Here is a 24,888-nt window from a genome sequence, read left to right as displayed (position 1 = left end):
CAATCGTTGAGGATTTTGCAACAGCATGACCTAACGTCGATCTGAGACAAGCTAGAATGATGCTTATGTCAAATGGATATTGCGTGATGATCATCCGAGCAAAGCGCATGAAATGATTTCCACCTTCAAGAGATCGATATAAGTATACACTTATCCACGTATAACTATTCCCAGCAAACACTCGACGTCCAGTTGACTTCCGGTGGAATAGCAGGCCGGACATCCGGTAACTTCCTGCCGTTACCTCCCTGGATTGGATTTGTCGACAACTAGAGACGTCCTGTCTGCCCTCCGAGTACGTCCGCAATGACGTGCTGTGGACTTGAAGCGACTCCTCATGGACGCGGCTGACCTAGCCTGGACGTCACGTGGTTCCCTATTGACGCGCCTGACGTACTGTGGACATGGCGCCACTACCTATGGACGCGCCTGACGTACTGTGGACATGACGCCACTCCCTATGGAAGTGTCATTCGCCCTCTTTCTCATCTCCACTCCATACCTGGTTCAACGCCTCATGGCTAACAACATGGGATACAACATCATATCAGCTCACACACAGCGTATATTGGTTGAGTGGGTAACGAAACTGGCAAAATACAAATACGATATTGGTAATTAGCAACGAAGCTATACCACTATTAACGAACACACAAAATGTGAAAGGCGAGAACTACTACCACTCAACAAAGTCAAGGCTGAAGTGAAAAATCATATTGCAACAAGTAATCACAGAAATGTGTCACAGAGGTTTAATAAACAGCAGCTGCTAAAACCACTCAATGCTTTTTTTAGTTATACTGTTTGTCATTAGCTCAAGTACATAAACAGGTGTCGCAGGAATATAAGACACAGCAACTGCTAGGACAACTCGAAGCTAATGGAACAGCCTATGTGAAAAAAACATTGAATAAATGAAAGAATGGTATCACAGGAATAAAGAAACAGCAACAATTTAAAACGAGCATGATAAAACGGGTTCAGTAAAAAGTCACAATGCAAGAATTTAATCAAAGCACCGTTTGCTGATGTTGAGTGCCTATTCTTTTTCTTCGGCAATTACAAGTTGTTGCACCAAAACGTTTCTTCTCGGCGCTTGTGCCTGAAATATATACAGCAATGTCAGTGAATTCTTAACGTTGCCTACTTCCCCTCGAAGTAGTTAAACGCCTTGGAAAGCGCTACTTATACTTCACTACAGATTCACGTTACTTAGATGTCTACTTGAGAACTAACTTCTCCTGTTCGACGAAGACTACTTTTTGAAACTACTCGAGTACTTATCAACTTATATTTCTACTTCCACTTGAAATAATTGACATACCTTGAAAATCGCTACTTCTACTTCAATAGAAATTTGTTACTTCTTACTTCAGCTTGAGTACCAAAAACGACCACTTCTACTTCGACTACACATGTTCGAACCATTACACGGTAAAAGAATGAAACATTACAACCAAATCTACTATTTTCAAACTACTCGAGTACCTTTCAATTTCAATTTATACTGGAGTATGCTGTGATTTACGAAGTGTGTTAAAACTACACCAAGTTATTTCTACTTCCACTATAGTCCCAACGTTGAATACTTCAATTTGTTAATCGCCACTTACAGTTATATGCTAAAATCAACCGACACCTCGACAAAGTTTACGACATCACACTAACTGCTTCCTTGAGGTAGGTTTAACATGTCCTGTAAACCACTACATATACTTCAATAGAAATGATGTATTACTTGAGCAGTACTGACTACTTTTACTTCGACTACCCAACCCATGTTTGGAAGAAACCACATTTCATTACATCAGGGGTGTCAAACATACAGACCGCCCAGCAATTCTGCGTAGATTGAACAATGCGTGTATTATGCAGCACTTTTCTAATATTTTAAATTTTCATGAGAAATAATTCCATTAAATAATCCCTCAACACTGCAAATGTCGAGTACGGAAAAAATTGCATATTGTGTTCCGAGTTCCGAGTGATTGTGTAGGCAAGCGATAATATCGTGTGCACCAATGCAGATGCGATAGTGCAGGCAGCGATGGCACCGGGCCTACGGCTGATGTGATTGTTCATAATGCTCAAGCGAGCGAAACTAGGCTTGTCGGAGACGCGATAAAGCAGGCAAGCGTCCCAAGCGATGATTGCCGAGCGCACGGCAAGCAATGACACAATTTCGCGATCATCTCAGCGGGATATCGATCGCGTCGCGTTACATTGTGCACAGACAAATCTCGTTAATTGGCCGCGCGCAACAGTTACCTCGCTCACATAAGCGGCAGCAGATAATGTCGTAAACGGAAATACATTGCGATTCGTTATAAATACCACAATCGGGGCTTATGCCGATTCATGCCAAACCGAATTCTAGGTATGCCGCATACCTAAAAAAATGTCTAGGTATGCCTGGCATACTTTGCATACCCAGGTTCGGCGCCTATGTATCCAAGTATTGATGTTACCTTCGTTTGCTCTCCAACTTTGATACCGGGGTATGGCGCAACACTTGACATTGTTGATGAATGGATTTCGCATCCGGTGCCTGAGAATAGATTCTGAACATTGATTTTCGGATATGATAGGTAGGATTACCATGCAACTCACAGAAAATGATATTATACAGGCACCACTTGCTCCGTGCTCTTTTTTATCGAGTTGAAGCCCATGCTGTAGTTTAGCACTTCATTGTGTTGACGGTACACTGCGCAGTGCGCACTTTATAATGCATTCTTCGTACAGTCTGCTTGACTTGGTCATCACCAATGGCAGACATTGCTGATATCTGAGAAATTGAAATAATCAGAATGGTTGTATTAAATCATCTGACAGTAAGAGAAACAAAAACAATCCGAAGCGGGTGCAAGCATGCTGCCAATAGTACATTTACACACTAATCAGTGATCAGGTTATTGTTGGCGAGAATATTGGCTACTGTGAAACACCCGGAATATGATTACATCATCAATGGTAATTCGATAATTTATTCTGATAGCCGCGATTTGCTGGGCAATATAGGCCAAACCGCGGCTCTGAGTTGAGGGTGTGATTGCGACACATGCATTTCCTTACCTTGCAGAGGGGTTCAACCCAATTTTAAAACAATGCCTTTTATCACGTTCAAACAATATGATTGTATATCACATCAGTTACCTTTCCGTTGACGTTACTGGACAATTTACACCGGTGCGGCTATATATACAGGGTGAATTTGGCCACGGCAAGAGCGTTTCATGTACAACAAAGGTGCATAGTCATCAACAATGAACTTGATAATAATCAATCATGGTATCCTATCAAAGTATATAACTTGCACTTGTTCATACTCAATTACTCATAGAGGTTGTATATGAGACATACTATTCAGTAAATGTACTTATTTTATAAGGTTTTCGAAGGAAAAGTCGGCAGAATATACTTTCAAGTTCAACAAGAGTTGTAAATTGGGAGTAATCCACAATGGCGGCAACCAGTGTCAGGCGCAACCCAGCTAGTATAATTCATAGAGTCAGCCAGTGATCAAGCAATATATAATTGCCTCATTACATAAATTACTATATGACCTCGCAAATACACAAGATATTTTTATCACTATCTTGAGGAACATTCAGTCTACCGACCATCAAAGCATTGCTATTGGAATGAATCAGCAAATCGGTGTTTATGGCGTTTCAATCATATTACAGCGTATTCACACTTCACAGTATGGCGTATCTGCATTCGAGGAAATAATGAGGCGTAGCAAACAATTAATGTTCTACCACGTATCGATATTGAACACAAACTATCAACGAAAACGGAGAAGCTACATTACGCTCACAAGAAATGTATACGGTATAGTTAGGTCTATTTACGCATCATTCTAAAAATTAGAACTCTTACCATTTCAAACTGTTTCTCTGTTGGAGCGGTTCAGGTAGAGTTTCTGAATCAACAACACTAACAACAGACAGCAAGTCTTCTGTTTTTGCTTCGTACAGCTTCTCAATCTAATCAATGACTGTTTTGTCTGCGTCCATTATCTGTACGAAACTCGTCACATCAGTCACACAGACATCAACTCAGATTCAAATGTCAGATGCACGCGCCGTCGCGCTGGACTGCGCAGGTAACACGTGACGGAGAAGGAAGAAGGCTGTCTGGTTTGAAGATGTCTGTGTCTGGTTTTCACGATAGGGCCGCGATTGTAGAGACGTGCCGTGTGCTACAAACAGTCATGGCGTATCATCCTTAGTTAATCACGCTGTGATGCCGCCACTTGCATCACAATTTCACATTGATGCGCACATTTGTTCCAGTATTTTGCTATATCGGGATATATATTCAGAACACGTATTTCGCCATGATGTGCACAATTGTGCAATTGTGCACGCTTATGGGTCCAGCTATATGCCTCTTTATAGTTCAGCTTATTAACAATTTCGTCAAATCAATACAACGCAGGATTGCGATATATTTTCATAAAACCAGTACACTGATAAATGGCTATAAGCCTATATGACTTATGATTTCGTCCGCGATATGTGCATCACACATGGGGAAGAATAATGATAATATGCAATTTTCAACAAGCCAGCTGGACCCCATGAAAGCGATATCCAAGTAGGGGCATCCTGATGAACTCCTATGTAAGTGGCATCCAGGTGACATACTACTATGACATCCTCTGGAATATTCATTGGTGACGGGAATAGGAATATTCTAAAAATTTCTTCCACCGGAAATCACCTGGAGTTACATAACTGGACGTCCAGTTTGTGACAAACTGAGCAAGTCCTCAGTAACTAACCGTGGGAGGTTGGACGAGTTGGAACAATTGTGGACATACCAGTAAATCCATGGGATATCGGGTGTTTGCTGGGTTACCTTCTCGGAGTGTACGATTTTAAACCTTCTCTTGGTGAGAGAGAGAGATATGGTATTCTTTTTCGCCTGCACCATCGAGATGCTTCGATGACGGAGATGCGATACGGCCTTTATAGTAAGGTCATCTATAGTATAATATACAGGGGTGGGCAGACCTGCGTCATGCGCGAGCCGCATATCAAAAATCTTAGCAAAGAGCCACAACACAAAAATACGAATTCAAGACGTCACAATGAAATGTAGGCTTTACTATCGAATGAAGTTGTGCAATGTGCATTGTGCATCTTCACCTGGGCTGCAAGGCATTTGGAATCAGGATGATATGACGTCGAAGCAGGGCAGAACAGTTCTTTCAAGTTATATAAATGAGAATTTATAGAAGATTTCAGCTCGATAATCTCAACGACACTTTCTTGGCCGAGCTCTGCAGTTATTGCTAGCATTTGAGAATGTAGCCGCTAGTGTGTGCCAGAGATCCATATCTTTTGGTTCCATCAGTGTTTACTCAAAGGTGGTGTGGAACTCGGAAAATCACGTGACTTTCACGCGCAGATACCTTTGGGTACTTTGTTTTTGTCGATTCATCTGCAATAGTAATTAAAGGCAAAGTCGTTATTGCTCTTTGTTGATTTCAACTATGCTCCATATCGAGTTGGGTGACAGAATTTAGTATGGTATGTTTTGATGCTGTCATCTAGCGCTCTACCAAGTTCCAAGGCTGCAACCGTAGGTTAGTTATCTATAGTTTGATATACACTCCATAACAAACCAGTGTTCCCCATGATACCACAAGTTATCATTCCCTAAGAAAATGTCAACATTTATCGTGTCTCATGTGATCGTTAAAGGTCAACTATATCGACCAAAACAACTTTGGCTAATTTTGTAGAGTTTTTTATGCTGATTCCAAAAATATACATCCTACCTTCGAAAATTAAGTATTCACTGAGATATGTTTATATAGCTCAATGGATATCGCAGCTCAAACTATAGATTACTAACCTACCGTAGGTTAGTAATCTATACTCAAACCATAGCCTTTACAAAGTCCACACAAGTCCAAGTAGCAAATGGCTGCAGAAATTGAAAGTCGCAGTCTTACACGCGGTGTTGCTGCACGGAACAACAAAAGCACTGAATCGGTCTGCCGCTTCCCGGCTAGTTTGTAAAGGCTATGCTCAAACTATATAGGATGTCCTACAGTCTCTATACTCAAACTGCCGACGTCTGAGAAACGGCTGTAAAATCAGCACCCGTGACGATGACGTACTACCAGGAGGCTTTGCCGATGCATGGACAACTGAATGGGAAGTCATGGTCAGTCGTGGGTTGTTGTTGTCCTCTAAACTTCCTTATTCTGCGTTGTTTTGATCTTTAGTCTCCAACTGGACTATTAAATCTCCATTTTATGGTACTTTAGGTTCTTATAATTTGTGATGGCTAGCGTAGAGGGAGTGATTAAAAAGAGGAAATACAATCTCAGTGGACTGCGTTGCGTTGCATACGGCTGTTCCAATAGCCAATATAGTATACCGAAGAGGTCATTTCATGTGTTTCCCGATGTAAAAAAGGATGGGGAACGCCATAATGCTTGGGTAAGAATGGTCAGAAAGACGAGAGACAATTGGAAAGGGCCGCCACCAAAATCTTCTCCAGCCTATCATGGTTGTGTTTTATGCTCTGAGCACTTCGAAGAGGACCAATACTTTCCCTACAATAAGGTCAAAGAATCGCTGGGGTTTCGCACTCGAGTGGCATTGAAGCCAGATGCAATCCCAACGAAATTCTTCCATAGACTTCATGACAGAGAGCCAAAAATGAAGAGAGAAACTGCAATCCCTGAAAAACTAAAGATTGCCACAAAACGTTCAGCATCGTCCTTGGACAATGAAGACAAGGTAAAAATGTGCGGTTCTACTAGTTTATTAGTCAGTTTACTTGGGTGACAGTGAAATGACTATGATAAAACAAGCCAACTTTGTTGAATACTTAACAGTCAATATTCATTATCTGGTAGAAACTCTTGATGGCTGGCAGTAGACTAGTATTACCTAACGCAGGTCTCCAAGTCTCCAGATATTGGACTAACCGATGAGGGTTACAAACACTAAGGTTTGTGGTATGGGTTATCAATACTCCAAAGCTACCTTAACCTACTAATAATACATCCTATCTAACCGAACCCCTGCATATATCGAGTGATGAGAAGTTTCCCGGACAACACTAATTATTGGTGTCATGGAGAGCATTGGTTTGCTATGTAGCGTACATCGAAGAACCGCCATAAATTGTTGATTTTTCTGCTCAAATTTAAGAAAAAACAGTTAAATGCTCATTAGCTATTTTTTCTCTATGATCTGTCAACTCATGAAATAACTATATGGACATCTAATTGCGGAGACCAACTAAAAGAACGCCACATTACCAGACAGCTACTTGGTACACTGGCGGAATCGAGGGGAGAGGGGGAAACTCTTTCTAATTTAGCCAAAGTCACTCGGTCGATACCGTTGACATTTAATGATCACTTATGGCTTCCTAGCTTTCATTATTGTGTGGCTTGTTTTCGACCTTCCTTGGGGTATATGTCATGGCTTTTGCTGTAAGTACGCTATATGAACAGCGTCAAATCGCTTACTACTGGTACCCATATGAGCAAAATTATTACCACTGTTGGTATCGACTACATCCAACCACAGCTTCTTGTGACCAACTCTCACCATATATTGATTAATCAGTGTAATGACTATAAATTCGTGATAGATCAGACAGAATGCTCATTGCAAACTGCATGTTGCCAATTCTTTTCACAGATAAAAGCATCGAGAACAGCCAGTAACAGGAACACAATATCACATGGTATGTATGTAATCTTGTCTAGTAATACTGAGATTTTTCTAGATAATTTGCCTGTAATATTAAACTTATTATAACTTCCCCATCCAAATCCTGTTAGAAATATTCCCAAATCCAGACTGAATCTTCAAATGTTTTTTTTTTTCAAATCAAAATCCATTCGATGTGAAAGTTATTTTTTAGCTCAAAAGATATTCAAAATATATCTAGTCTAATCAGATAGGCTGGCGTTTCTGCGACATTATTTTCGTGTTGTGAATCCATTTTCGCAATAACGTAGAAATGAAGAATGTAAAATTGTGTTGCAATAATTGGTATAGTCCTGCTCCTGCACATAATTGTCACCATGTGAATAATAATAGACTACTTTCACTCCCTCCTAATTTTCTGGATTTGACAGAAGTAATTTGAATTACCTCTGGAAGTGCAAGCAAACACAACACAGTTTCGAGTGAGTATGAATCTGCCATAAATGGTCACTTTGTCAGCAATGAAGCGGGCCTACTTCTAGTTTTTCCAATTACTAAAACTGATTATATCTACTACCGTATGCTTCTACTTAAATCCAAAATACTATTACATTTTCAATTTTTTGAGTAGAGAGTAGTAACGGGATAGAGTCGTATCATATTTATGATTGAAATTGCCATGACAGCTGTGCGATGTAGGCCCTAAATGACGGTATCAGATTACAATTTCTAATACCGGTAATTCACCTATTTCCATTGCGATTTGGGATTCTGCTTTTGTCGCGAAATTGCATATTGCAATTTTCAAAATTGAGAAGTCCAACAAAAGTCTGCGGAGCCTCATCCAGATTTAACTATCTTACTGCAGACTTGAGTAGTGTCTACTTATCAGACTTTTGATATTCAATTCTACCTGAAGTAGTTGTGAGAGGCCTTGGAAATCGCTACTGTCAGAGCTCGGGCGCGTAGCCAGGGGGTTGCGAGGGTCGACACCCCCCATTTTGAAATGCGAATCCCTGTCCCTTTGAAATGACCATTATGACACTAATATTCAGTCGCAATTCAATAAATCATAATGTCAGTGTTGCGCGCAACCAATTAGCGAGATGCGTCTGACGTGATTGTAAAATTAGGTCATTGATTGCCGTGCGCTCGGCAATCGTCTCTGGCCTGATTTATCGTATCTCTAACAAACGTAGCTCCGATGGCATGAAGAATCGCATCTGCAATAGGCCCGGTGTGCGCTATACCATCACTGGCCTGCACAATTTCATCTGCATTGGCCTCGTGTGCACGATATCATCGCTGGCCTACACAATCACATAGGCCTGGTATGGAAGATATCATTGCTGGCCCAACTATCGAGTTTCGGGCCGAGCATGCTTTGGCTTGGAGACAATGCCGCTTAGTGCAGGGGCGGGATACAGGTGGTCTGCAACGGGATTTTGAGCGGCCCGTAGATAACTTCCGGTTTTCCATGATAATGTTGCCCGCGTCCCGTAATCTACATACATTTGAAAGCAATCATCAAAATTAACAAGACAAAGCGGTGTTCCAATATAACTTGTGTTCACGTGCAGTCTTTACTAATGGTTTATTGTACGTCCAACTTGCATCCAGAGTTCAAAAATCTTGTTGGCAACTTTGATCGACCACAGTACATTACGTTGATATATTCATTGACTACTGTTTTTGGTCCCTACGCTTTACGCTTAAAATTTACAGTAAAGAGGATTTATTTCTTCTAGGTGGATAAATACGCGATTAATTTATTGATCCAGGAATACGGCCGCTCATCTAGGCTACTTCATTTTTCCCATATCCGGCTCGCCGACTGTAGAAGTTGCCCGCCCCTGGCTTAGTGTATTCTCTGCTGATTAGTGATTGCAATTAAAGAATGACATCGCGAATCTGTATAACATCGAATGTCCGCAAACATGTGCGTCTGTACATGCCTAAGTAATTTCCGCTATTACTTAAACATAACCACCAGAAGATGCGTGTTAAAGCTTGACTTGAAAGAGATGAGAAAGGTTTAAACCACCTGAAATCTGTGCTATTATAGAACACCTTCCATAACAACTCGGACATTTTGACTTGCGCAAATCCTCGCCGAGGCTACGTAACATGCGTTGATAAGTGCGACTGCGCATATTTAATTGTTCACGAGAGCAGGGACTCGCTAATTGACAGCACTTCTGGACTCGTTGGCAAGCTTATCATACGCATAAGTTCGTCAACTCGGGGAGATTGTATAATCGTTATTTGCGCATGTTCTTAACCATGATGAATGGATGCTATATTAGTAAATTCGAAGAAAAAAAATCGAATGCCCCCCATTCTTTTTTGGCTGGCTACTGTACATTGCAATCAATTTAAGATACAATCAAAGTTGGTCAATGTAGTCATCGTACAAGTTACATCATGAATTTGTGCCTTTTATATTTACTTGTCTTATATAGCTGTGGCATGCCTTGGAAATCAGTAGCATACTTACCCTTGCAATTGAGTTGTATGTATTCAGGTGGTCAAGTACTCATTGCTGGTACTTTAGTAGGAGTAACGTCATAAGTTTACACTCGAGTACAAGTCGCTACCCCTCCTTTTTTGCGTTACGCGCCTAGGTCGGAAGCTAATTTCTGTTCAATAGGTGACTATAAATCTTGCTTTGTCTATTTTCTGAGATATCGCAGTTCAAATCCTATTCTTTGCAAGACAGCTCAAATCGTGTTCTTTGCAAGATAGCTGTTGCACTCTGTGGTGGTCTGTGGCAAGCATTGGCGGAAACGTGTGACACCTTCGGATAGATTGATACATCTTTATTTTGAACACTGTTGACCATCTTATTTGTTACACAAAATGTGATTCCTTACATATTTCAGGCCCAAAGAAAACAATGTCCGACGAATCAGGAAAAAGCAAGAAAAGGAAGTGGTACACGGGAAAGTGTTGCTGTATTCCCCAATGTGGTAGCACTTCAGGAAGCGGAGCTCACCTCTACCTTGTTCCCAATGGTGACAAAACTCGGTTTGGTTTTGATACTAAAGAATGGGCCAATAAATTTAAGCAGGTTAGGGTGTGGATTGATTATATTCTCTATATTTTCATGTTTTGAATTCATATTCGTTGTATATTTAATCAATTTGTCAAATTTGAATAGGGATGATTGGTGCTTCTCCATTGAGTAGCAGCCTATGTGCAAAATTTGGAACAGTATTTCGATGTGCATTCAACTATTTGTAATTGCAGGGTTTCAATCATTGCAGTGTCTTGGAAATTAGGATTGTTTCAGTAAGCTGTAATTTACACTGCGTTGTTCAGAAGCATAGCATTGTCAGCAGTAGGCCTACCGATTTAGCATTGTACTTGTTATCGATAGTCTCGCAAGTTTGAAAGATGTTGGAAGAAACAAAAAGATGAAATTACTCTACCTTTTTTGCGATAAGTAATACCGGTTTTCTCGTTTCAGGTTATCTTCGAACATCGACGGGATACGTACTTTAAAATTAGAGTCGATTCTGGGAAGGTGCACATATGTGAAAAGCATTTTGAAGAATCTGACATTTATGTCTCGAGCCATAAAAGCTGGCTAAAAGTAGGAGCGATACCAAAAAAACTTTTGCCTGAAAAAGTCAATTCCACTCTCGGTCCGCAACTTCGTCGCAACCGCATTTCAGGAAAGAGAAAAAAAGCTACGGTATGCATTATGAAAGCATGTATGATATTTTTCCAGCATTTAGTCGCAATGTGGTCAAGAATAATAACCCTAACAGTAACAAGCATCCGTGCTAGGACTGGCTCATTATGCTAGATCACACAGAATGCTCATTGAAAGCTATATGTTGTGTGTGAAGTGATGTTCTGCTAATTCATTTCACAGAAAAAAGCACCGAAACGAGCCAGTAATGGGAACGCGATGTCACTAGGTAAGTGATGCTACTTGAAAAGCTGCATGTACTTGTACAATGTACAAGGATGAGCAGATTTTAGATTTGGGCCAATATCAAAATTGGATATCGATTATCGATTTCTTTTTATGTCCAAATCCATGTTCTAATCTGGTAATGACTGAGAGTTTTTTCCCAAAAACTTTCGATATTTGTGAATTGTTATGAATTCCATGTCCAAATGCAGCTAAAAATATTCCTAAATGGCCGAAATTTTCCAATACTCTTCGTCAGGTTTGTAATGACTCGAGTCATGACTCGACTTGACTCGAGTCAAAACTATAAAAGTGAGATTGACTTGTGACTCCGAGCCTTGTGACTTGGTTACAATCTTGCTCTTTGTTGAAATCAAAATTCCATATGGTGTCAAAGTTATTCTCTAGCTTGAAAGATATTCAAATATCTCTATTCTCATCAGGTATGCCTACGTTTCTGCCATTATGCCACGTTATGTTCACGTTGTGGAATCCTGTCCGTGGACATATGAGCACATGCGACAATTGGGAATGCGACACATGAGCATTGAGCATGTGGGGTAAATTACGGGTTAGGGGTGGGTTAGGGTAAGGTTAGGGGTGGGTTAGGGTAAGGTTGGCGTTAGGATATATATAGGGGTTAATTTCAGGGTTATATTTCGGGTTATGGTTAGTTTTTGTGTTATAAAGTCACATGCTAAAGTGTCCCACGCTCAACTGTCGTTTTCCATTGTGTTGCATGCTCATATGGCGGGCAACCGTGGAATGCATCTCTCCGACAATGTTGGATGGAAGATTGTGTTGCAGAACTTGGTGAAACCACACTCCCACACATTTTTCAGAACTGTCACAATGTGAATTTTATCACTAGACTATTATCATTTCTCCCAGATTTGGGGGATAGGATTGAAGTAATGCGAATTACCTGGTAGAGGTAAAAGCAGCCACAGAACATTTACGAATAGCAAAATGAAGAGACTTTGTTTACTTGGAAATTGATACTCTACTTATACTATTGGAGTACCAGCAATTCCTACTTTGACCACCTCAGCATAAATATGAATTCAAATACGAGGGAAAGTAGTGAACCTGCCATAAATGGTCAGTAATGAAGTAGGCCTACTTCTATTGTTTTGAATTACTCAATTGGGTCATGTCTACCTCATCCTGACCTACTTCAGACTTGAGTAGGCCCACGCTGGGTTGTAATGACTCGACTCGAGTCGCGATTTTCTGATGACTCGACTCGAGTCATTTTCTCAAAATGTGGAAATGACTCGAGCCAATCTGTGTATTGACTCGACTTGTACTAGAGTCATTGCGCATGACTCGAACCAAGTCATATGACTGGAGACTCAGACGGCCAAGACCAACATTTCATTGTAATTTCGAAGAATAGTAATGTAACCACACTATGTGGATTTCGTCTATTGGTACTGGTACTTGAAAATGCGACCAGAAACTGCTAAAAGTGAGGAAAATTAATATATTATCAATGCGAACCATTCGATATCACCAAACAGAGTTATGAAAAGTGGGTTTAGCAAGACTTTAAACTGGAAACTAAGCAGTCAACACAATGACTTGGACTCGGACTCCAGTCATAATACCATGACTCAGACTCGACCCTCTGCTCGCTGACTTAGACTCGGACTTGACTCGGTGGTGAATTGATAATGACTCGTCTTGACTCAAGTCAAAACTGTAAAAGTGAGATTGATTTGTGACTCGGAGCCTTGTGACTTGGTTACAACCCTGGGTCTACGTTGAAAGTACTTTGTTACTTGAGTACTTCGTTACTGAATTCTGCCTGTACTTAAGTAACAACAATGACTATCTTTGATCACCCCTGGAATTAGGTATTTTCGCTGACATGAAAAAACATATGGAAGTACTTCGTTATTAACCCATGCTCGCTGTTCCTTGTATATCTCTCAGTGAGTTGATGGAAGAGTTGTATGGTAACCAGTGTCTATTCAACCTTGTTGGTAAAGTGTTGAAATCCCTCTATATTTTAGGCACAGCGAAAATGTCTTCCAAGGGTAAACAAATCAAGATGGAATCGAATTTCGATGATGGTATATGTAACACAAATAGCAAATCTGTTGGTAAGGGCTGAACTTTGACATGGGATATTCGCGTGCCTGATTAAGTCTGAATGATTTGCAGGAATCGGCACAAGAGAGTTTTTGGTGTCGTGCGACTTCTCTTGTCAAGTCGGGGAAAGTTACTTGAAAAGCAGTAAAGTTTTATGATGCATGCTAAGGGAAGAAGCACTTGTGCTGCTGTGGACTCTCTGATTTGATGATGTCCAAAGTGATGGATATTTTTCCAAAAACACAGTCATCCCGGAAGAAGCAGGCATATCAGAATGGGTTCTTGCATCGTATGCAACCACTGCTGGCTGTTTGCTAGAATAAAATAGCATGGCATCAATCTACTACTGTTGTCAGAGGGGCTCTCAGTACGATGTGGTGTCAGATTGAAGTTGCAAGTTAGAAAGACATTTTGGCACCAGCCACATCCTCAGAAACTCGCTGTACTTCAAGTGCAGCTACAAAATTTCAATGAAAAGTTCCACTCCACTTCCATCGATCTCTGTATTGTCTAGGTGACGTGTCATCGCTTGTTCACCCCTTGTGCAAACTTTTTCGCTCGCATCTTCTGCACTGTTGCACTTTATTGACAATCATCTTGCGGCCAGATCTTGTTGTCCAATCGTTTATGTCGGAGGTCGGTAACCAGTAGTTGTTGATGACCGACTTACCGGTCCACGAGGGGTTCGTTGGTGGACACCATATAGTGTCCTTCCAGAGTGCAAGATGCAATAAATTCAATGTTGAAGATTATTGGTGGAAAAAAATCATTTTGAAGCCAGTCCGCAATGAGAAAATGGTTGCAGACCCGTTTTATGCCATCTGTTTAGTACACGTTACTGACTGCATATACTAGGGGTTCTTAAAGTAGGGGTCGTGACCTAAAAGATCTCAATTTCGGTCTCGATGGCGCCAGACCGACCGTTCAATATGTATGTGATATTTGCTGGATTTCTCGTGACAAAAGAATTTCATCGCCCATCGCACGATCTCCTGTGGGTATGTTATAAATTTCCAAGTGCACTGTGTTGGCTACTACAGCAAATAAGCGACACATGCCGAAAAAGTAGTTACGCATGAACATAACTTCATTAGGAAGCATAATTACGCGGCATGACAAAGGCTGCTACATAAATTCGGCGGATATCTAGTCCATGGATAATCCATGCCCAGCACTTCCGCCTACATCAGCTCCACCATATATCTGATTAAGTGGGCTGAGGACTAGAAACAGTAATGTAATTAAGAACCTATGTTGCTGGCAAAATTCATTCATGGAACTAAAAAAACTCCGCGTCTTTGCTTTTGCCCACCGATATTTAATAACAATACTAGTGATTTTGGTGTATAGTAAACCAATACAAACGAATATGTGTTGCATTCATAGTTCAGCCTACCGCACCTATTCCTGCTCGTATGTGAATTGCATGATACTGGACTTATTTCGCTAAGCAAAGAGCGTGTGTGTGCAATAAGCAAGTACCGTTTCAAAATCTAATATTCGACCATGTTTTGCAGAACTGTATCACATACTTAATTGGGCTACAGCTATCAAGTATTTGAAATGCCGTCAAGCTGTTGCGCTGTGCCTAGTTGCAATGTCAATCGGAAAAATAGTAATTCAGCACTCTATATAATATATAGGGTGGATCTCGCAAAGAACGAGCAGGAACGGCAGCATCGATCACAATTGCGCCGTTTTATATTGTCTGTACGAGATTCTACAGACAAAAAAGAGAAGATAATCAGTCAGCTGGATAGAGAATCGTGAGTTGCGCTGTTTCTATTCCATTGTAGCAGATTATGCGGGTCTGTGGTACACAGCCCTGTTTAAAAGAGATGTTACTTGGTTCGAGTCATGCGCAATGACGCGACTCCAAGTCGAGTCAATACACAGATTGACTCGAGTCGAGTCATTACAACCCTGCCTTGTTGGCTTGATATCATCGCTGGCTTGACCAAATGCGTTGAGAAGGCCTGTTGCGCACGATATCATCATTAGCATGAAGTGAACATTCAACCAAGAGAAGTTTCTGTTATCGTTATTACTACATGTACTTAACCCTATTGAATTGATGCTGTATTGTGAATTTGAGAAAAATCCAGACCCCTCAATTTTCAAATCACCTCCTTTTCAGCTGGCTACACACCTGTGGTGGAAGGTAATTTCAGTTCAATGGGTGACTGTAAATATTGCTCTGTGTATATCCCAGTTTAAATCATATCCTTTCAAGATACTCGTTACGTTCTGTGGTTTTCTGCCGAAAGAAATGGCCGGAACTGTGTGACACCTTCTGATAGATTGAGATATCTTAATTTTGACCATCATTTCACCATCCTATTTGTTACACTTAGAGGTATTCCCTACATATTTCAGGCCCAAAGAAAACAATGTTGGCCAAATCAGGGAAAACTAAGTCGCGGGGTGGAACTTATTGCTGTATTCCGCGATGTGCTAGCGCAGTGCTTTTCAACCTGTGTGACGGTTCGCACTTGTGCGAATGAAAAAAATTGCAGTGCGAATGACGAGCATGGTGCGAACGGTGCGAATGAAAATCATGGATGAGTGCGAATGACGAAGGTGGTGCAATCGGTGCGAATGAAAATCCCGATGAGTGCGAATGAAAATCGTGAATAATAAAATTAATTTTTCTCACCTGGAATAATTCAAATAAACCTTATAGGAAATTCAAGGGCAGTGTAACTTTTGTTGTTGCGACGCAATTGTATAAACTTGTTCAACTTACGACGCACCTATATAGTCGTAGCTCTCACAAGCCGTAGTGAATTAATATTTTCGCACTATAATTATTACGTAACCAAAAGCCTGGTTTGTAAGCTAGTGTCAGTCAGTATGCTTTTATTCATCTCACCAACAAACACATGTAAATTGGTAAGGATTGGGAGACGACGGGGGACCGGTAGGTCTTAGATTCAGTCGCCACCCAGCGGAGTTATAAATGAGTAAATATGGCAAGATCATTACTAACGATTATGACAGTTAACCAATGGACATAAAAATAAACAAAAGATAAAAGTCATGGAAAATCAGCAGTAAGCATCCGAGCATAGTACTGGTATACAATACACAGTGTGCACACTGCACAGCAAAAATATGCAAATATGTAGTGTAGTGGCAGACATACAGTATATCAGCCCGTTTGAGCCTGCGACAGGCTGGGAAAATGACGTTAAATTTACTTTATGCTTACTTTCGCTAAACAATCATCATATTCCGTATTACCTGTTCGAGGCACAAGGATAGTAGTAAATACCATCATCACAGACTCCCATTTGCAGGTTACCGTAACGCAAATTTACCCCTTCGAGGGTTATTAAAGTATGAACTGCAAAAGATATAATTTTGGGTCGACACGGTGTCAGAGCTATCTGTTAATATCAGGGCTTTGGAGCCGGAGCCCCGGAGCCCGTGCATTTTTACCGGAGCTGGAGCCGGAGCTACACATGAAATTCAGCCGGAGCTGGAGCTAGTTATTTGAGGGGTAGCTCCGGCTCCGATGTATTTCATAAGATGCTATCATACATGCAACAACCACATCTTTTGAGTTCACATAATTCAACAGCAGGCCTTCGCGAAATTAAGAATCTTTTCCTCTTTTGCGCTACCTTTTCCGACTAACCATGTTCCTGGGGGTTTAACGGCAGAGCAGTCATAATATGTTCAATGTTCAATTTTTATACATTAGTGCCAAACCCCGGTATGCTAGATATGCCTGTGAATATTGTGGGTATTCGGCACACCCGCAATTTCATCATCAGCACAACCTTGTTGGCCAATTGTACGGTTCGAAAATAATGATCACTATGTATTACGCGAAATGATAGAAAGGATAAAAACGTGATTTCGTTGCTCAAGTCGATATGACGAGCACGAGCCGAGAAATTCCATCTCATCGTTGCTATGAATCGAATGAGCAAATTGGAGTGTGTTATTGAGTATGCAATTATGCATGCGAATTGGGATTCATTACTGCGCATGATCGTCATTCACTCCAGTAAGGATTTTCGAGCGTGAATAGGGGATGGCAGAAGAGTAGCCCAAAACGCCGTGACACTCAGCGAACAATGGTCGCGGTGCGAGCTACTCAATGCGGTGTCAGGACCCTGTGGTATTTTATGTTGAAGACACATTACTGATTTGATACACGATTTCCAATTTGTAATCATCCGTTTCGTAAATTCATTCTTGAGGTCTGCTTGATACTCTAGCATTCCCGGATTATCGCGCACTGTGACTTGTAAATTTGCAATGTGCATACTGCATAGTTTAATTTGTTAGGCATGGCGCAATGTACATGGCACAGTGTTTAATTCGAGTATTCGTTTCGTTTAAACGGGACGATATTATATTCCGATAAACTTGATCGACACCATATGGACTGGTAACGAGTGCACCAATATCGAACGTCAAACCATTGGCCATTTGGTACAAATCGAATTTCTATTGATCAGGTCTTGATGTCCGCCCATATTGCTCTTACTATACCGTTACAGTTGAATACTAATCGCTTATTTAAAGATTGAATTGAGCTGTATGGCTTTGTTAACGAGTACAGGTACAGTGCCAGTGTTAAAACGCCGCATCAAAATTTTGATACTGTGTACACTGTACAGCAATGGCATGTAGTAAAGTGCGTTCTAGTGCAACTATGATGTTATCGACAATTGACAAGTTTTATTATGACGTCACCAGCCGACACGGCAGCACCTATGTGTTCGTTGCCGCATCCGATGTTACTGACGGCTGACAGACTCTAGATTACTATAGATAACTAACCTACGGGTAAATTAGTCATCTATATAGACCAGGGGTGGGCAACCTTTTCGGCTAAAGGGCCACATAAAATTGACGAACGAATGCGCTGCCCACTAGCCGGGCCAGGCGCGTAAAAATTTCAAAGTTGATATCATTATTCCTTGGGTATATTGCGGGTCGACTGTATACCGCCCGCTGGGCTCAGTTTGCAAGGACAGGACTATTCGGCATCTGGACATATCGATATCGAAGATTTCCGCTAAAATACGACAATTAATTTGTGCCTACATTTCATCGTCGACGATCTCTCTGCGAGCGCAAACGCGAAAAGACTTTCTCTTGTAATTGCGAACATAGTTAAAGCCAATCGGCTAAATCAGGCGTTTTTTCATTTTCAGGTGTGGGTATGCTACAAAGCAAGAAATCGTGTGACAATTAAACACGCGAAGCGCGAAGAAAAATTTTACTACTCTTTCAGTTTATTGTAATGTACGACGATTTACTAAAAATGTGACTGCGGACCATTGATCTGCCAATGCGTCGGAACTGATATTTTAGTCATCAACATTCCAAGTGTCGCGGCCAGACTGATCATATTTTTGGTTCGCCTTGCAAGTTCACAATCTGAGCATATGATCTGAGCAATGCAATTTCGATAATATAATGGGAAATTAGCTCGCGGGTCTACTCAAAACCTTCTTGCGGGCCACATATGGCCCGCAGGCCGCGGGTTGCCCACCCCTGATATAGACAGACACCTTCGATAATTTCCGGAGCCGGACCTGTGGAAATAATGCGGCTCCGGAGCTGAAGCCGGAGCTAGTGTATGATAAAAGAAAGCGCCGGAGCTGGAGCAATGCAAATTTACGGCTGCTCCGAAGCCCTGGTTAATATGTATGTAATATGTAATAATTGTTGAATTTATTGCAAAAATCCTGCGATAGTTTTTACAAATCTAAGGTCACGGTGTTGGGTACTGGAGCGAATAAGCGAGACACGCAGAAAATATGGCTCTATCATGAGTATCGATGATAAGATTAGCCCGACTGGTTTTTCTGTAAAACATGGTCGAAGACCGTGGATGAACTAGTGTAGGTGTGTGCAACGGGCGAGTTCAGGCCTATGAGACTCATTCATTTCGAGGCCAAACCCTTCAACGTCGGGTCACATGAAGACGGAAAGTTTTGACCAAATAACGGTTGATAAAATGCGGTGCCAAACATAAACGTCGACAAAACCTTGGTCAAAGAATGACCGATAGTGGATGGCAAAACCATTCGATATGGATACGCTCCATTGTCGGCACGGAATAGTCCCGTTCTTGCAATCTGAGTATAGAGTAGTAGACAGTAGTAGGGCCTACAACTGTGACACGCAAATAAATTTAATTCACCCTAATTTGAAATCACGTGCGTTAGACATTTTGTAGAGCTGTGTTGGATAGAATTGTGGTGTGCTCGTTCTGTATGTCATGCATGTCCGTAAAATCAGAGCATACTACTGTAATATTAAAATTGAGTTCCTTTTCATGGGTGAGGCTCAGGTTGCGAGATGCCACAAAAACTCAGATTTTTGTGGTAGTTTAAAAAACTGCTTTAACGTTAATAAACAGTCATGAATTCTCAAGCTATGTTGAGCTAAAGAGCAGAACACACAGTATCGTGAGTTTGTTTGCTCTTACCACATACTCGCGAGACAGAAAATGTGAAATCGAAAAAAAAGTTGGAGCAACGTATCATAAGGTAGCGAGATTTAATGTGCCTACTTTCCTTGATCCTTTGGATCTTATTTTCCAAGACATAAAAGCAAAAGCCTCAACACAAACAAGCGGGTTTTCACCCTTTCGACATACTGGAGCCTCCTAGACCCTTTTGTCTGCTCTCAAAATCGATTTCTTCCAGCCAGCATTTTTCACTCTTTTACGTTGTATTTTGGATAGGCGGGCATAACAAATTTTAGGACCTGGCCATCCAAGCACTGATAGACGTTCTTGTACAAAACCCAACAACTTGTTTGGCCGAGAAGGGTTTTAGTGAAATTGTTGAAATCAAAAACTAGCGAAAATAGTAGCATTTTTAATGAGACACTTGATAGCTTAAGATTTGTTGCAAATCTGAACAACTAAGCGTTATATTTTCATCTTCTTTTTGTGTAACAATTTTCGGTTAGTTTGTGCGAATGAAATTTATTTTAGAAAAAAAGTGCGTACGAAACTCAAAAAGGTTGAGAAGCACTGAACTAGGTTATTAAGCTGTGAACGTGTAAGGTGTATATGATATATATAATAATAATTGTGATTGTGAAATATTTTATGCCACCGTAGAGCTCTTTAATTTGCACTCTGTTGTCCTAAAGCAGGGTTGTCAAGATATGCTCGCGGACCGATTACCTAGTTTTTGATGATGCCGCTGGCCGCAGCCTCATTATTAAGGCTATTCAATGTATTTTCAAGCAGGCCTTATTTGAAGGGACATTGTAGATTGGCGTCTCACACATATCGCGAAAATGTGATGCACTATCGTAATAATCACGCCTGGCACAAAAAATCACATATTTGTATATTTGGTTAAAATTGTTGTTGTACATGGTATGACTTAGCATAACAATGTAATCAGATCTGGACACAATGCAAGGGAACAAATGCAGTCGTGTTACAATACAATTTTGCAGCTAGCGAAGATTTGACGTGCATCAATTATAATTGGAATATTTACGAATTCAACAATTGATCTGATATCAGAGCATTTTAGCAGTGCAACGCAATCCAGGATTTGGGCATAATCCCAACAAGTACGCAGTTAATCATGTCATTGCCAAAGTCAAATAAAATCAGCGTAAGATTTCCCTTCGAAAATTGTAACAGATAAATAACAATATGAATGTGTCATAGTAACGAAAGAGAGAGAGAGAGTCTTCATTTTTCATCCAACCAAAATACATAACAGATGGCAATGATGGTGGTACAGAAGATATGCAGAAATGTGCAATCGCCTAACAATCCATTGGTGTTGCAACTGTCGAGCAGTGGTTCTCAAACTTTTTCAGACACGTCCCACTTGCTGACAATGCTGACGCGGCCGCACAAAGTGTTTAAGCCCCCCCTGTTCTAAAGCACAGCATTGTTAGCAGTAGGCCCACCGGTTTAGCAGTATTTGTAATTGGTAGTCTCGCAATTTTAGAATATGTCGCCAGAAAGAATAAGATGCAATTCCTATTCCCTTTTTTTTGTGACAAGTAATAACGGTTATCTCATTTCAGGTTATCTTCAAATATCGATGTAATACTGACTTTGCAAATAAAGTCGGTCCTGGGAAGGCGTACATATGCGAGAAGCATTTTGAAAAATCTGACATTCAGGTCTCGAGCCATAAAACCTGGCTGAAACTAGGAGCAATACCAAAAATTTGTTTGCCAGAAGAACTATATTCCAAAGTCAGTCCACAACTTCGTCGCAACCGCATTCCAGGAAAGAGAAAGAAAGCTACGGTATGCATTATGAAAGCATACATGATATTTTCCAGCAGGCAGTCGTAATGTGGTCAAGAATAATTACCCTAATGGTAACAAACTAATCCATCGAAAGCTTTATGCAACCAACGGCTATCAAATATTGATTAATCAGTGCTAGAACAACATCTTTATGGTAGATGAATCCAATGACAGAATGCTCATTGGAAGCTATATGTTTTGTGTGAAGTGATATTTTGCCAATTCTTTTACAGAAAAAAGCACCGAAACGAGCCAGTAACAGGAACGCAATATCACGAGGTAAGTGATGCTCCTCGAAAAGCTCTATGTACATGTACAATTATACAAGGATAAGCGGATTGTAGATTTGAACCAATATCCAAATTAGATATCGATTTCTTGTTATGTTTAAATCCAAATTCTATTCTGGTAATGACCAAGATTTTGTCCAAAACTAGCATGTTATGAATTGCATGTCCAAATTCAACTATGAAATATTCCAAAATAGCCGAGATCTTCAAATACTTTTTATTCAAATCAAAATCCAATCTGATGTAAAATTATTCTCCAGCTTGAAAGATATTCAAATATCGCTGGTCTCATGAGATGCGCATGCGTTTCTGCCATATGCCACGTAGAGGCTGTAACTGGTCAGTAACGAAGTACTTCTACTTTTTCTAAGTACTCAAGTAGTTTTCCTCTACTTCTGGTACTTACTCAAGTAGATCTGAATTTCGTTACTTCTACTTTGCAATATTTTGTGATCTACTTACTTTTCGCTATTTCCCGTTTGTCAAGTAGAAGTAGTTCAATCTTCCAATCAGAAATATTGCCTGAGGAATTTCGGGGCTGTTCTAACGGAGTATCAACGTTTAATTTTTATAAAAGTTGAGTAAAGCCCCGAATTCTCGTCGCACGTGGGTATGAAGTGACCAGTATGATTTCACGAAAGTATCGATGAATATAATTTAGGTAGCGGCTTGACGTGGCTCCGTTCACACCACATTGTCGCCCTTCGCCCACGAGACTTCGGGACCGAAAGTCGTCGATACAGCTTCTTCTTGCGCATCGTTCTGTTACGGCTGCAGTGGAGTACATCTGCATTGTGCATTTGCGTGACTAACGGTCTGATAAGGGAGGGGCGAATAGCAATAAAAAGCGGTAACCTGTACTGAGCAGAGCTGTATCAATTAAATTAATTCACTTGAATTACAATTACAAATACTTCCTTGAATGTTTCGATTACAAAGAAGATTTTGTGTTTCGAATTCCAAGTACCATTACGCTGGCCAATCAGAATAGCTTCAGGGCCGCATTTGGCCCGTGAGCCGCACTTTGCCCAGGTCTGTTATATATCGTCATAAGCAGAGAAACGCCTTACAATATTTTTCATTGGTTGCTTGGAGGCTGCGTTCCCATTTGGTATATATCTCTGTAGAAAAGGCGGCGAATACCCTAATTTACATCATTTCGTTGATTGCGTCGATCAAATTTTTTCTGACCGCGTCAGGACCATGAAAGCACTTCGTCATAACCCTAAAACGTTGGTCCTGGTCCCCCCATATGGTGATAAACCAACCCCCGCCCCCAAGATTGCACGCGGTTTACCGCTACTTGTCTAATACATTGGGTGACCGTTTAGTGAGCCGGCATTCCTCGCCTGAATGCGCGAAGCGCGAGAACTTTCTATTGTTCATGACTGAATCGGTCAATATGATCGGGAATTGCATATATATTGCTATCGATTTTCATCCTCTCTCTGCTCACGTAATCTGATTTATCGGTAGAGCTGAGTGAGGTGTATTTGAAGCTGTACCGTCCGTAAATAATGATTGAACAAATATGACGTCGTGGGCCACGTGTTGGTGACCCCTGCGATACCTGATACATTTCATACACTATATAGCGGATCAGTCCGCAAGTTTCGGTAAATATTAAACTATTATGAGTATGAGACTATATTTGTCTTCTCTCAACACAGAGATAGAGAAGTGCGAAGTCCGTTGACTGTTCTTCATAAAGATGCTGAAATACTTACCCACAGCCCACAGAAAAAAACTTTGGAGCTCAGGATTAGTTCAGTTTATTGATCTTGGTTGCTTTCGCACCTTATTTAACGTCCACTTGCAAAGTAATAATTATATTTATTACACGAGCTTTCGGAGCGCCGCTCCTTCATCAGGTGTTAAAGTGAAAGTAACGCAAAAGATTTTGAATTCAAACATACGCATATTGTGACATCATAGACAAAAGTACTTTCAGATCAGAAAAATGTGCACATTTATGACGTCATAAACAGGAAAATCGAAGCTCGTATTTTAAACGGCTAAAGCAAGTTGTGGCGCTGAAAATGAGATTTGATAGAGTGTTTACAGTAATTGAATGTACACCCGCCGAATATATCAACTGCAGCTCCGCATGGTGTAATGTGACATGCAGCCTCGATCTATATTTAGCCCTTGATGGAACGTGTTAAATAGGTCGATGTATTTTTGTTCTGTGGCCTTGTTCAGTTTATTGGTAATAATTTAATCCTTTCAATAGTAAAGCAAGATTGCGATACAATTACAGGACAGCACGATGTCAAAGCAACTCGGTGCAGACTTTGTATGATGACACCCAATCGAGCCTAGGCGATGTCGATAGGAGATAGAAGGAGATGTGGCACCGATGAGACACTTAGACCGAAAATACTTCAAAATTTCGCTGTGATAATCTCCTGATTACACACCGTTAATTTGTGTACAGATCCATGCTGGCGGAATCTCTCCTCGCATACAAATAAATTTGGCCTGCGCGAGTTATGGGGTCTGGGACATATGTTTTCTGTTTTTAGGGTATAAAATAATTTTCGATCGACGTTTACATTTTTCTTTCTAACTTCAAACACGAACGAATCAGCAATCCTTTTTATGGTGAAGAGTAGGGCTT

At 40.8% G+C, this 24,888-nt stretch overlaps 1 protein-coding gene and 1 long non-coding RNA gene across 2 annotated transcripts in view; one reads left to right on the top strand and one right to left on the bottom strand.

The window, feature by feature from the left end:
* Window positions 1-547: 547 nt before the first annotated feature.
* LOC145452535 (uncharacterized) lies at window positions 548-4,839 on the bottom strand. The gene is made up of 4 exons (XR_013919418.1): window positions 3,886-4,839; window positions 2,611-2,788; window positions 2,469-2,548; window positions 548-1,102 (listed from the first exon to the last, which is right to left on the bottom strand). It is a non-coding gene; the product is annotated as an uncharacterized LOC145452535 (long non-coding RNA).
* Window positions 4,840-7,673: 2,834 nt separating this feature from the next.
* The window catches only part of LOC145452215 (uncharacterized), a 103,980-nt gene continuing 86,765 nt past the window's right edge, over window positions 7,674-24,888 (top strand). The window contains exons 1-4 of the mRNA XM_080330443.1: window positions 7,674-7,728; window positions 10,577-10,764; window positions 11,164-11,391; window positions 22,212-22,257. Of these exons, the coding sequence (XP_080186569.1) occupies window positions 10,591-10,764; window positions 11,164-11,391; window positions 22,212-22,257 (448 nt within the window). The 5' untranslated portion in view covers window positions 7,674-7,728; window positions 10,577-10,590. The remainder of the gene's footprint in view (window positions 7,729-10,576; window positions 10,765-11,163; window positions 11,392-22,211; window positions 22,258-24,888) is intronic.

This window comes from Botryllus schlosseri, chromosome 12, assembly GCF_051294905.1.
Source record: "Botryllus schlosseri isolate E-star chromosome 12, Bs_hap1, whole genome shotgun sequence".
NCBI lineage: Eukaryota > Metazoa > Chordata > Ascidiacea > Stolidobranchia > Styelidae > Botryllus > Botryllus schlosseri.
Note: the sequence above shows the minus strand (reverse complement) of the source record. Positions and strands in the feature narration are given on the sequence as shown.